Raw genomic sequence first — 15,470 nt, 5'->3', positions numbered from 1 at the left:
ACACACACACACACACACACACACACACACACACAGTCACTTATTATGCATATTAAGAGACAAGTTTGCACTGAATCTCTAGAGCTTTTACTTTGTCCATGTACTTTACTGTAGCACAGAAACATCATAAGGGAGCAGCAGCATACAGACACAGAGATTAAGACAACACACATGTATATCTCATGGCTTTTCATTTCCCGCACTCGAAACCAGTCTCACTGGGGTTTAACCCCTTCCTACACCCAGTCTCTGTAATAGGAAATACTGTCGACTCAATTCATTTGTTTATCTCTTTGAAACAAACTTCATAATTCATTGGAGGTAAAGATCTTTTTTTTTTAAATCTTTAAAGCATGCATGCATAAATCTATATCACTATGTATATAATGTCAGTATCTAAATGGCGTCAATATCTCTATGGCATGGAGCTGCTTGATCTACAAAACAAACAACAATTTGTCACATTTGTTTTTTTTTATTACGAGATGGGACATTTAAGGGATCGGAATATTCTTTATAATTAGGATTATTACATATTTTATTTACTCTTTGTCTTTTATTCCATTTTATTCCCTACAGATGTGAGGTTCTAACTGCGTTTTTTTTTTTTTTTTTCTTTCAGGAAAACCGTCTGAATTTGATGAGTTTCTGGAAAGCCTGCTTGAACTCATCATTAAAGACAGTGTAAATGACGGGATTGATGAGGGAGTTGAGGTATCCCAGCCAGGTAAAGACATCATAAAGCACTGGGTCGTACGAACACTCCTTGCATATGGCCGTGAAGAGCGTGAACACAAAGAACGGGAGCCAGCAGACGATGAAGGCGCCCAGGATGATGCCCAAAGTCTTTGTCGCTTTCCTCTCCCGGGCCGCACACAGACGCTTCCTTTCCACCACACTGTCTGCCAGCTTCACTTTCACAATGTTCATGTACAGAGGCGACCCTCCTTCTCCACCGCCTGTGCTGTCAGAGTGTAGGTGTGCTTCCTGGTTGGCGGAATTAAGAGAACAGAGAGAGGAGCCTGCCGAGGTCTGGATGAGCTGTGCTGTGGTGAAACGTTTCCCCGAGGACGACGGTGTCTTAAAGATGCGAGAGCGGGCGGCAACATAGATCCGTCCGTAGAGGATGATGAGAAGCACTGTGGGAACATAGAACGCACCAAAGGTGGAGTACAGGGTGTAGGATATTTGATCAGTATTCACTATACACTCAGTCAGTTCCTCATGGGCTTTGGCCTGCCGCCAGAAAAGTGGGGGCATAGAAATTGATATGGATATCACCCACACCACCCCGACCATGATGGCTGCACGGCGCATGGTGCGGCGCTTCGAGTACTCCAAAGCATCTGTAATGGCCCAGTAGCGGTCAAGCGCAATTACACACAGATGCAGAATGGAGGCGGTGCAGAAGGTGATGTCAGACGACAGCCAAATGTCACAAACGATCTGCCCCAGCGACCAGGTCTTGCTGACTGTGTAAACAATGCTGATTGGCATGACTAAAATTGACACGAGGAGGTCCGTGACGGCCAGGGAGCCAATCAGGAAGTTGGCGGGCGTGTGAAGCTTCCTGGTCAGGAAAATGGTGGCGATGACAAAACCATTTGAAAGAACAGTAGCCAAGGTGACCAGAGCTAACACCGCAGACAAGGAGACCTGTAGGCCTAAGAGTGAGGTCTCGTTCCAGGGCGTAGCAGAGGGGGTGTCAGGAATCTCCGTGAAGTTGCTGGTGAAGTAGTCCACCGAGCTGTTGTCAAGGTCCATCTCGCCTGAGCTCATTTTTCTAAAAGGTTTCGTAATGTTTTACCACTATGATATAAAACTGAACATAGATCAGTTCAGACATTGCACTGAACGGAGGCCAAACTGACGGCACACTTAGTCAAGGATGTACAAAAGTTCTTCTTGTTCCCCTCCGTTCTTCTTCCTATCCTTAACTTTATCTCTTATTCATTCCCTATCCTGCGTGTTGCGATGTGAAGTCATAATGACCCTCAGTTCACAACCTGTGCTCCTGTAATTGCAGCGTACTAATTCATCCATTTCACCTCACAGGCTGTGGCAGCAGCAGCCGAAATGAATGCTAATTTGTATTCAGCTCCCATCAGACAGTAGCTTCTTCCTCTCTATTCCCTGGGATCTTATCTCATCTCCAACCGGCAGCCAGCCGGCAACAACACCTTCAGCCCAAGCCTTCCTATCTGTGAGCCATTAATGGGCTCCTCCTCTTCAATAAAGCCAAGCGGAGAGGACGATGATGACGACAGACACAGGTTTGCTTGTCGTGGCGCTTATCTGTTCTAAGGTCTGTGAGAAGGCTCCAGGTTTGTAAGGAAACTTGGCGGTGCCTCGTGCCTTTGACGACAGTTGAAGGCCAGGATGGTGCAATTACATGATTGGCATCAAAACCAATCAAGGAACCAATCTAGTCACCCCGGCTGCGGGTGGAATATTGTTTGACATCCATGTGGTTTTTGGCAGGTATGGAGATACGTGGTCTACAGTGCTACCAACAGCATCAGCGTTTCTTTTGTTTTCCCTGTTTCCAGTGTCGGTGTGTAAGCTGTTTTTTTTTTTTTCTCAGCTCTGTTTTTCCATAAATTTTTGCTTGTGATGGCCACACCGTTGACGAGGTGATCTTTTATGCAATTTCCTCTGTAGCAGTTTCACCCTGGGGGGAAAGAAATAAGAGAGAAAAACAGTGAAGGGAGATTAGCTACGTGCATCTTTAGCCCCACACCACACCAACCCTTACAAGCTGTAAATATACAAACAAGCCACCTACACAATAAGGTCAGTAAATACAAATGCACAGCTGCTCAACTCTTTGATGTTCCAGCTGAGCTTAATGAAAACACAGACACCCACAGACACATCATTATTGCGATGCTTTTTTAGCAGTAGTAACATCTTTGGTAAATGTGTTCAATCATTTGCTGTGTCTTAATAAAGGTCACAGGTGGCGCTGTAGTCAATTCTAGCAAATGGCTTGATGACAGCTGGAAATGATTTTCTTTCAAATATTATTTGATTATTGAAATGCAACATTGTCCTGGATTTTCACCTTGTGGCTGTTCCACCCACTCAGCAACTCTCTAAGCCACCCCATTATAGTCTACGTCACCTTTTTGTTGCCTTGCGTACTGCACTGTTAGGGCAGCAGTGTCCAAACCAGTCTCTCACTCCCTCAGTTTGACGTTATTCACATATTGTGATAAATGAGAATGGGACTTTCTTTGAATGCTGCATCGACACCCACCTTTAAACTTCTGACTGTTATGGGATTGGTTTGATGGAGTGTGTAATGCTGGTAATAGGAACAGACCTTCAGGGTCAGAGACTAAGGTATAGTTCTCTGCTTTTCCTCAGAAACATCAGAACAGCATTACATTTATTTATACAACATACCAAAAAATACCTAATGAAAAACAATGGGTCATTTTTAAAAAAATTGTTATAATGTTTATTAAACATTTCTGTTCTAAAAAATATATATTTGCTGGAGGGGGCGAGGAGGAGGGCAACACCATACGGCTACAGCTACGTGATATTTTTTGAGTGATTATGAATCATTATAATATTCCTGAATAACCACCTTTACTTCTACAGTGTTATAAATGTGAGCACATCGTACTACTACATTCACAGTTTATAAGAAAGGACAGTACAAATAAGAAACTGCCTTTTACATTTAATGACCTTTAACAGTGAATAAACCATAGCACTGTCTTTACAGTATAGCTAGTTGGTTTGAATACTGCATTATTGACCCCCAACTGTGTTTGCGTTGATGGTGGAGTCAGGACGTGTACTGTCATCTGCCTTATTTTCTACATTAAAGCAGTGACCTTAATCCATATCTGGCGTCATGCTGCTAACAGCACACAAAGGCCACTTACATAAGCCAGGATTCAAAGTCAAACACAAGAAACACAAAAGTGTAAAGACACTATAGGACACTAACTAAGGAGGAAGGTTAATGAATGCATGTACCATATACCTGGCATTGATGTACTCAAGGAACGTTTATGTGGGTTTACAGACGAGATAATGCTGTGTGCAAGCTGATGCAAAAGGCAGTAGCATGCAAGATGAAGACACATTTCTCCAAAGTAATTTCATTTAGAGAAAGTTACATTCCATAAGAAGAAGAAGAAGAAAGAAAGAAAGAATGAACCAATCACTGAATCTAAACGTCTTAAACACCATTTATAAAATCCACTATTTCTTTTATCCAGGGATCTCTGGTCTCATCTTGGTAGGAGCTAATAGTTGCTGTGGAGACCAAGAAGAAGTTCAACAACTTGACTTGCATCTCACGTTGTGCACAACTCGTAAAAGACCATTTCCTAAATCTCTCAACACTGATGTGGTACTTGTTTGTTCACATATTTTATATTCAAAAATGAAAGCAAATGCAATGTCACAAATTCTCAATATGCTGAAAAAGCATTTTTCAACCTTCTCAGGGTGAAGACAATTGTGGTACAACAGGGAGAATGTACTGTACAACCATCTTAGTAAGGAAAAGGTTTGTCTGTTAGCTTTCATCACTTAGTCCAGTCTTTCAATATTTCCTCCTGGTACATTGCCTTTCTAAGAAACACGATGCCTGGAATATTTGCATTTTTTTCTCCTTAGTCGTTACTGTGTACTTGTCAGGAGCAAACAAGGATTAAAAATTGGACAACTTTCATAGTGAGGGTTAATTATTATTCCCATTATTATCGATGCATACCCAAGCATGATGAAGAGCATATGGTATTCTATAGTAATTAATAATAAATAAAGAACTCGACCTTTTTAATTTTGTTTACCATTCACTGATGTAGGATATTATGATCAAACATGGCAACCTCCCCAAAGAAGTCCTGCAGTAAATGGCATAAAATTAACAACTCGAAAACCAAGTTCATACATATTAATAACTACAAGGCTATTATTACAATTTTTACATCTTCAATTTCTGCTCATACAAACAAAATATTGCATAACATTACCTTAATCTAATACGCTGGAGCTTTAAGTAACGTTGGTATTAAGCATTTTTTCGTAATGACTGGGAGTTTAGGTCAAGACCTGCCTCGTTAATGATACAGAAATGGTTCAGAATGAATTTAATGATGCTTTTACTCTGACTGTAAATAAACATTCCCCATTTCCCATGCAAATTTACTGTTAAAGGTTGGAGTTTCTCTCCACTTATCTTCTTAAAAAAAATAAAAAATTAATGAACCCAACCTTTGGATCTGACCATTTCTTGGCATCATGTGGATTTTTATACATTTATTATTTAATTTTTTTAAATCTCGTGGCATATGGTTATAATGAAACCAGCTTCAGTTCTCAAGAAGTGAATCACTGTGATTCAAAGAGAAACTGACCGTGTTGCCTGCAGGTATGAATAATACAGAACTATCACAGGACGGAAGGCTGACTCGCGTTCCAATGAAAGTGGTAGGAAATGGAATGTGGTTCCATGTCCCAGTGGGGATGAGGACTTGAAATGACTGTTAATCACCACGGACCCTGCAGCTCTCTAGCTGTAGTTAAGGTGGGCTCTAATTCATTATTACACCGAGGTACCATGGACTCATCGTCTAAAGTACAGAGGAAACTGAAGAGAAAAATGACAGTTAATGAAGTCCGTGCAGATGACAGCAGAAACCACTTGTACGTAGTGTAACAACCTACGCAGCAAGAACTGACATAAATGATTATGGTGTCATCGACGTTTGGAAGAAAAAAAATCTGTCTTTTTGCTACATACCTAACATTTTGCTCTTCCAGCCGCATCTAAAGACTTGAAATCCTTGAATTAATTGTACACTTAGTAGATAAGAAGTAGAAAATTGAATCACATATTTAAAACAAAATAAAATTACAAAATGAAAAAAGCTACCAGACCATGTGGAGAAAAGATACAAAAAAAAGGGTTAGGGTTAGACGTCCATCAAACTGGCCATTGAAATTGTAACAGAGACAAATTTAAGTTAACCAAAAGTATAGAACAACGACTATGAAAAGTCTGAAAAGCTTATTCAGAAAATTTTGTTTAGAATTAACCAGAAATATGAGAAAATAATCAAAAAATAATTTGTGGTTAGCTGAAGCACAGCTGAATGTTACTGAACGTAAAAAAAAAACAGCTAGCTTACACCAAGACTGGATAAAGGAAGAACGAAAGGAAAAATCTATTCAGCACTTAAGCTTTTTTTTGTAAATCTTGCCAGTTTAAATATAAACCTTGGAGGCAGTTTGACATGTGACAGCTTGACAAACAGCTATTATAGGATTTCTCAACCTTTAGTTATTGGAGCCGTTAATTCAAAGTTTCACTCACATTTTGCAGATTTTTCGCATTTTCCTGCACTGTGACATTCATGTGGTCGGGAGTTCAGTCGATTATTGGCTGTCCCCCAGTGAAGAGTGTGTGTATTGTTTAACTGAGAAAAGAAAAGGTCACAGAGTACTGATCGTAACCACAGAGGAAAAACTGTTTTAACCCAACTGTGTTCTCTTCTCTCTGATGCAGCTCTTAAAACTGAAAAATAGGATAAATCTCAAACTTTTTAGTGTGAGTCCTACATGAATAACCGTACAAAATACAATTTCATATATTTGGTAATTTTCTTTTAGCAGAGGCTTGAAGAGCACAATAAAATTCACAAATGATGATTCGAGAACATTTATAATTGTTGGAATGTTTATATACTGTATATACATAGACACATAGTGTATATCTATCTATCTATCTAGCCATATCTAACGCAACAGGTAACCCAGCTCCTGGTACACACCACGGTCATCTCCCGTCTCAACTAGCAAGCCTCACAGCCTATGCTACAAAATCTCTACAGATGGACCAGAACACAGCGGCGGGTCTGGTCATTAATCAGCCTTAAAGGCACATGTCACCCCTCTTTTCACTGAGCTACACTGGCTACCCATAGCTGCCTGCATCAAATTCGAATCACTTCAATGCTAGCCTAAACATGCTAGCCTACAAGGTACTTAATGGGTCTTCTCTGATCTAATTAAGTACCCTGACGCAAGCTTATTTTACCCCACGATGTCACTGAATACAAGACAATCCAGGCTCTTCTCATGGATCGTTCCATGCTAATGGAATGAGCTTCCAAGCACCACCAGAACAGAGGCGTACCTGTGTGTCTTCAAGAAGCTCTTGAAGACCCAGCATATCAGAGAGCACCTCATGCGAAGGGAAGGGAAGTACAGGAAAGTGCTAGGCACTTTCCTGTACTTCCCTTCGCCTTCAACACTTATCTCCACCCTAGTTTAGAAGTCCCACTTAGTAGTCTCCTTTCAGGAGTTCCTCTCTGTAGCTTGATTGTTAATTATCCTCTTTAAGTCGCTTTGGATAAAAGCATCTGCTAAATGCATACATGTAAAGGTAATACCACACTGGAGGCGCCATTAGGGTACCGGTATGTGGTTCGGGGCAGATGTGATAATCGCTGATGTGATAACCGCTACGGAAGCACAAAAATAATGGGAAATTTATTGATCACCCACTTGGGAAATAGTTGTGTTATTAACAGGCTGCCCAGCGGGAGGCGCCAAGTATGTGGTTCCTGTGGAGCTCAGACCCAGGACCTTCTGTGTGTAAGGCAGGTGTGATAACTGCTATACTTTGGTACCACAACAACTGCAACAATAATAAAGTGTAAAGCTCAGCCTAATTAACCAATGTGTTAATACATTTTACTAATATGTTTCTTTGACCTAAATTGTTGAAAAAAAAATTGAAACTGAAAAACAACAACAACAAAAACAAGTAAAATACGCTAAGGTACCAGGTGACATTTAAATAAAACGACAGAGACTTGGACACAGTTCTCTGTCTGATGGATGCTGGTACTATAGTTTTTAATTACTTTCTGACTATATAAAAGTGCTACGCCTGTAAAATAAACATTTAAAAACACAGCGACAGGAGTTAGAGTATATAGTGACTTAATAACAAAGTGTCAGTCATGCTTGAAAAAGCCTTTTTCATGCACATTAGCCACACTGCAAATGCATGGCCGCTAATAAATGTTGGTGTTCAAGTAACAAGACACAACACTATGACTCATCAGGAGTCATTCTTCTCCATAAAATGTTTGCTCACACTTGTCATGTTTGATTAGACTAAAATGAACTGGTGCAAATGCTCTATTAGTGCGGTTCACATCAGCAACTTCAGCCAATACAAAGCAAGTGGACCGAAACCACTTCTCAGCCAGTTGCTAGACAAGCCTGGTATGGTTCAGTTAAATTGAAAACATAATTTAAATGAATTTTAACTGTACACAAAACAAACTAAAACAAAACAATTACTAAGACATCTGCAGCAAGAAGTGAAACCAAAAAAACGCATTTGCAGGAACGTTTGATTTTCTCTTCGTAGAATTGGCATTTAGCTGTAGCATGGTGAAAGCAGAAATTGTATAATTTTGTAAACTGTAAACGATTACAAAAAATTAAATTCATTGTTTTAAATTAAAGTGGCGCTTTGGCCCAGAGGCAATGTCTGTGTCATTGGTGTGGAACCCCAGGGTTCACCTCCTGGGCAAGTTCAAATCCCGGTTAGGGCGGTTGGTACCTTCCAGTGGACTCACCACCCACAGGAAGGTTTGGTACGGTGCAATGTGATTTGGGTGGCGACTGCTGACCCGGTAACGGATAAGCGGATGAACATGGATGGATGGTTTTAAATTAATATTTGAGTTATGAATAAATATATGTCTTAAATACCAGAAATAATGATGACAGCATTAGCTTTGAGACATTGCTCTAATTATTTTTTTATTTTATTATGTTATTATTATATTATATTATTATAATGTCTTAAATATTATCTTATTTAAGACATTATAATCTAATAGAGTCACACTTCATTGCATCAGTGCTGAGGAGATTGAGGAGTCCAGTAATAAAAGTGAAAACTACATCTTGGTGGACAGCATCACATCTTTCTACGTCTTGTTATTGTAATCGGTCAAGCCTACATCAGAAACTGTAAACACAGGTTTGAAAAATGACTGAAGATATTATCTGTTTACACATCAAGCCATTCAAGGACAGGGCTTATCTCCACATGGTCTGGTTAACGGCACAATGGGATAATTACGTTGCGTAATCCCTGAATGAGGGGAGAAGATTTTCAATCAAAAAGAGGGTTTTTCTAAATTGGTCTGTAAACTGTTGGTGTGACACATACAGTACATCTGGCTCTGAACATTCAGTGATGGAACATTTGTCCTCAGTCCAGACATAAACATCCCCAAAAGATGTGATATTTTGGGAGCAGCACATAACGCCTACAGCCCTGTCTAGTCAGCTGCTTTAAATCCACTACATTCACTTTGTCTACAGTCCATCAAGGCAGATGATGCAGAGTGGGCAGCCGCGTGTTTGTCAGCGTGGGTGGAACACTGTGAGCCCCAGTCAGCCTGTAAACCCCACCTAACCCCACTGGACGTTAGCTAATTGACTTGCTAATTGATTTAGCTCAGAGGAGGTAGAGTCATCGCTATCCTTTGGCTGTCAGCGAACGCCTGGTGTTTGCTTGAATGAACACAATACGTTGTGTGAGCAAGTACGGTATGTCTGTTTTAATGGAAACATACTTCAAAAGACAGACGTCGCGTGGAAATAGTGGAGAAAATGAAAGATGAGTGAGGAAATCAGTCGGGCTGCATCTTTTCAACTTTTTTTTAAAGGAATGGATGCAATTTGTTTGCCAACTAAAGTTCCATTTTGAAAGCCCTGAGACAGACAATTTGACCAGCAAAACTTTGCAAGACGATATCACCTTCATCCAGGCCGCCTGGATAGTACCAGCTGTCAAATGACACTTCTTTTTCTGTTTATCAGCTATTTTCCTCTAAGCAGGATTATAACTCTGAAAATGGACAATTTGTTTCACCAAATCAGACTTTAATCAGATCCTTCATTTTCTATAAACATGTTAACTAACAGCCCATGCCTTACAGTAAGAAGGACAATCTGTCTGACATAGTTGTACCATCTATTTCTCTGTTTGGCAGTGTATTTCCTTTCCCGTGACACCAGGAGGTGCTTGAAGTAGTGACAGCAGTGAGTCAAATGGACTTGGAAATCGGTTTAAAGCACTCAATTTGTTTATAATAAAATATAGTTATTGGACAACTGTACTCAAGTAATTGCATTTGGAAGTCAGGTTCATGACAGCAATATTTGTCACACCCAAAGTTTTTCCTATCTTGGTTCCAGCAATGGACACGGTAGAAAACAGTGCCGTTTCCTAACCTACTTTGAGCTACAGTATTCTAGTATTTTAATTTTCTCACATTTACCAACTCAATGTGAAACTAAGGGCCTGTTTATTTGAACAAAACACTGACATAGTTAGACAGTAATTGGAGAAAGACACACAACGATCTCTTTCAACAGTTCTGGGTGTCTTTTTATTTTTTATAACCATTTGCTGCCACCTAATGGAATAGTATACAGCCTTGCACATGGACAAACGATTACAAACTATTTTCAGTAAATAAACAAACATTTTCAGACTAATTTAGTTACCACGTCACACCCAAAGGTCTCTCTCACTTCTGTGAGAATCACTGGGTAAGATACAGGTTAAAAATTCAATCTTTGTCTCTTTGTACGACGATAATATGTTTCTGTTTGTACTCATTATTCAATACTATTCAATAGTACACAGTTTAAATTATTATTATTATGTTATTATTATTTACTGTATAAAATCATTATGCATTTTTACCACAAATTTACAAAATTTGCAATAGTAATTTCAAGAATCGTTATTCACTGAGACCACAGACAGCGGGAGATACGACCATAAATCGGAACTGATATATAATTACATATTACACTTCGCAAAACATACAGGAAAACAGAACCTGATGACCAGGAAACTAACGCTTTTATGGAGTTAGTCACAGTGAACAGCGACGTACGGAAACTGTGCTGTTGAATTCTTTACTGTCCTCTACAATAAGGCCTGACAAAACTGTTAACCGTTACTGACAGCATTGAGTAATTATGAAAAGCAAAAGCCATCAATCAATGTTGATCGATGTTAGCCCTCCTCCGATTGTTTTATTACAGTATATCTAATTTCACATCCATGGAGATGGTTTTCCTTTTCTTCACAGCACTGCCATCAGAGGAGTCTGAGTTTCCCAAAAATATGGCGTACATCCAGCGAATGTAAACAAAGCCGCCAGGCTGAGGACATCGTTAACCCAGGACACACTACACACAGAAAAATAACTTTATTTTTCCATATGGGTTTATCATGACTCAGTCCGTTGAGCAGGTAACGTGTGGCTTGTGGGTGTTTTTCTCAGGCTGCATCATGTGAGCCTACACTCACACGTGCGTACACAACGACGCGTGTTCATGTTCATCACCTTTGCACCAACTACCCTACCTCCACACACACATACACACAAAGAACAATAATGCTGACAGCAACTAGCCAGGGATGACAGTGAAGGGTCTAAGCAGGTCCGTGTCGACTTAGGGTGACTGATTGTTATGCTTTAACAAAGGAAGTGCAGGGAGAACAGGAGGATGAAGAACCAGTGACAGCAATTTGCTCAACCCTCTTGGCAAAGACCTCAAAACCTTTTAGAGAAATAGCAGACGTTGGATTCAGCTCTTTTGTTAGCTGATACAGTACAAGGAGAAAATAGATCAAAATTAAATATTTATCAGTAAATGCATGGATGTTTTTCTGGTACTTGCAGTTCTATCCTACACAAGTAAGAAAGCTCAGCTGAGCAGGATGCAGGATGTACACATGCAGTTTGTGTGAAGAGAAACTATCTGTCAGATAACAACACAGGAGTCAAACCTGGTGTGAACTGAAACCAGATCAAAAAAGATTATTTTCACTTTAAATAAACGGAAGACAAAAGACTAGACAGAGGGACAGAGACCTTTTGTTCTATACAGTTTTTCTGGCAGTGTTAGTGTCTAAAACACAGAAGGTTGAGGCAAGTTTTTATTAGGAGAGACCAGGAGGAACAGAATGAGAAATGAGTATGTTAGAGGAGCAGTTGGGGTTGAGTAGTTTGGGGATAAAGTTAAAAAGGCAGAGTTGAGGAGGTCAGGACATGTGAGCAGCCAGGCAAAGTGAAGGAGAGAAGAGAAGATTCAAGGTCATTGTGAAGGTGATTGGTGTCATAGTAGGGGAGCTGAGGGATAAATGTTAGAGATGGATGCAGATGATCTGTGGCGACCCCTGAAGAACAGAAGAAGAAAGACAGGAGAAAAAGACCTTTCTCAGGCCAAGTTGCTGCTCATCCTTGTCCCTAAAACCCTTCAGACCATGGACTTTGCATAAGATCTGATCATCTGTCTGTGAATATCAAGTGTGTGTCAAATTCTTGTCACACAAAAAATGATTTTGACACCAGTTCTGAACCAAGGTGCATTTGAGATGTGTTCACTTAAAAACCACATTGAAATAGAATGAAAAAATCCACTGACATTGATCACATTGTTTTCCCTTTTAAAGTTAAAAATCTATTTTGTTTGTGCTGTAAATTGATTTGGCTTTTGTTCACAGCTGTTTTGCTGACAATAACAACCAACCAGAAAGTAAAATCGAATGAATAAAATGAATATATCATCCTTTCCCAAGGTCTCTCATCCTCTCTCTCTCTTTATGCCTATGCAGAAAAAAATGCAAACGTACGACTTTTCAAACAATAGTGTCAACAGAGATTTCAAATAGGCGTAGTACAGAAGTAACAACTTGGAAGTTGCTTTTCCTTTGGTTGCTAAAAACTGAGACTGTAAAACCAGGAAAACACCTCAGTACCGTACGATGACACCGCCGTACGGCCCTGTGCCACCAACGGTATCAAGATTCCACCACAGAGGGGCAAACAAGAGAGAAGAGCATTTGACAGATGCAGTGAGGAGGTCAGTGAGGAGGCTGTTGGTTGGCCAACAAATTCTGAATTTGATTTGTTTGAGTGCAAATGCTTTGCAGTTAGCCATTATATCAACAACTGGTGATAAGCAGAAGTGCATTTACAGTGTGTGTGTCTTTGTGAGTCATGAAAGTGAAGAGGCGTTGATTCAGCAGAGGTTGGAAAGACAACAGCAGATGTGTGATGAGAACCGTAAGAGAAACAGTTTAGCTTTTTTCCCCTATTGGCAGAGAATGATTACAGAAAGAACACAGGGAGCAACACTGAAGATACAACACACCACTATAAATAACAATGTACAGTCTGATTTACATAGAACATGGCACGAAATGGATGAGATCAACTGGAGAGTCATCCAAGAGCAACCATGGTTCCTCCTACACTAAAAGCACACCCAACAAACCTTTGAAAATATGACACTACAGCGGGGCTTCAAGATACGAGTTTAATCCGTTCCATAACAGCACTTGAAGAAAATCTTGCAAAAGTTGCTTACTCGTAACTTGGAAAACTCGTATTTCAGTACTTTAAAGTAGCATCTTGAAAGCCCACTGTACTTTACTTTTAAATGAAGAAATAGTTTGTTCTGGCTTTGGATGTTGGTTGTACTACAGTATACAAAATGCTCTTTATAAATTAAAAAACCCACCACATTTCTCACCAAAAACATGCATTATTTATTTGTTAAAAGACGCAGATGCTTCAAAAAGAGTATGTTCCCCAGAAATACTACATTGACTTTTCTGTCAATTAAAAAGAATGGTCGTATACGGCTTCAGTAAAATCCAGAGAAAACAAGTCGAACAAAGGGGGGATTTTCACACCCTGTCTGTCTAAGTATGATAGAACGAGTTGAGCTCAAGATTAAAAATACAGCATCTCAAAAGATCAATTGAGTTCTGCCCATCAACGGGTAAAACCTCTAATAAAAAGGAGGAGAGAGAAATCTTAGTAAGAAAACTGACTTCATATCAACTCAACTCCACTCTATGAAAGAACAGATGAAATAACTCAACCATGCCCGGTTCTGAAATGTACAAGAGAAAAGGGAACCAATTAAACTAAATCAAACTTTAAATCCTCGCCAACACCTAATAGGGTGAAAACATTACAATGCAGATAAGAAAGAGCAGATTAAATCTGGCTTTTCATCTTCAATACTAGAGTTTGACACTCAGGGGCCAATAAGTAAAAAACCTATTGTTGGGGCACAAAAACGTGGTACATTCCATAAGAAATTTAAACAAATATAACATTCCTTTTAAACACAAGTTAAACTTGACAACTTTTCTTTCTACACAATCTAGATCAGTGGTTCTCAATCTACGGTAAGTGTATCAACGGTGGTACCTAAGTCCCCCCTTGTACATAAGTAAAGGACATAACTTTATGGTCAGTTGTCTGTGTGGGTGAACATGTATGTAATTCCAGGATTTAATTGAACCGCCTGTTGTAGCACTACTTATGTTAACTCTGCTGTGGTGCTGGGACTGCTCTCATGGGAATTGATTGAGTATCCATTACTCTCATAAAGTATTGATACTAATTAATAAATTTAAAATTGTCACTTCCACGTCTTTTAGGGTAACTTACTACAACCAGGCTGTTGTGCTGCACATCCCCGGTGACGTTAAATTGAATTTATCCATTCATGTCACGTGACCACCGACCAGAAGAGAGCAGTGACTCCCTGTGATCCAGTTGACTCAGTGTGAATCTTTGCATCCCACACAGGCTGCCATGGGAGGCACCATTAAGAATGTAGCTCTGGAGCTCAAACCCAGGACCTTCTGAGTGTAAGGCAGATGTCTTAGGCAGACATGATAACTGCTACACTGTGGAACTAACAGTTAGCAACAGTTAATAAAGTATAATAAAGTAAATTAAACTGTTGAACAGCCACACATTCTACACCACTGACCATTGCCAACGCAGTTAATATTTCAATAACTGACTGCAGCTGCAGAAAACTCCTTAATTACTTAAAACCATAAAAAAAGAATACGTTTTTTAATAAAAAAGAAAGAAAACGTGTAAAACCATGCAAGTTTTTTAATAAAAAAGAAAGAAAACGTTTAAGATTCTGGCAGCCTTGACCTGTACCCTATTATTTTCTTCTCTTTAGTTCTTTATTTTTCCATTTTGGTTTTCAAATGTGCGACAGCTCCCTCCTCCTTTCCAGTCTCCCGCCCCACTCCACTGAGAAGCAGACATCCTTCAACAAGTAGTCAGCTTCCAAGCACTGACCACTAATGGCTTGAGTGGAAGCGTGTATGGATTCTGCTATGACCCCTGCTGCCACTGTCACGGTAAGTGACGCTTTGTCAAGCTCTATAATTACAGTGATCTTGAGAGGCCCATCTCAGCATTCAGCTCTAATTATTAAGGTCAGATGACTGCAGCTTATGGGCAGAAAACACAAACAATATTCCAATAATACAGCAATAATCCTTGACAAATAAGCAGGAGCAATCAAAATTAGACCAAAAATTATACTTCCAATCACTCTGG

At 39.7% G+C, this 15,470-nt stretch overlaps 1 protein-coding gene across 2 annotated transcripts in view; it reads right to left on the bottom strand.

Moving 5' to 3' along the window:
- Nucleotides 1-597: 597 nt before the first annotated feature.
- htr1d (5-hydroxytryptamine (serotonin) receptor 1D, G protein-coupled) overlaps nt 598-15,470 on the bottom strand; it is a 79,901-nt gene continuing 65,028 nt past the window's right edge. For both annotated transcript variants that reach the window (XM_025057330.1, XM_008309276.3), the window contains exon 2: nt 598-2,671. In XM_025057330.1, the coding sequence (XP_024913098.1) occupies nt 619-1,779 (1,161 nt within the window). In that variant the 5' untranslated portion in view covers nt 1,780-2,671 and the 3' untranslated portion in view covers nt 598-618. The remainder of the gene's footprint in view (nt 2,672-15,470) is intronic.

This window comes from Cynoglossus semilaevis, chromosome 1, assembly GCF_000523025.1.
Source record: "Cynoglossus semilaevis isolate Cse_v1.0 chromosome 1, Cse_v1.0, whole genome shotgun sequence".
NCBI lineage: Eukaryota > Metazoa > Chordata > Actinopteri > Pleuronectiformes > Cynoglossidae > Cynoglossus > Cynoglossus semilaevis.
This window is presented reverse-complemented; position numbering and strand designations above follow the sequence as displayed.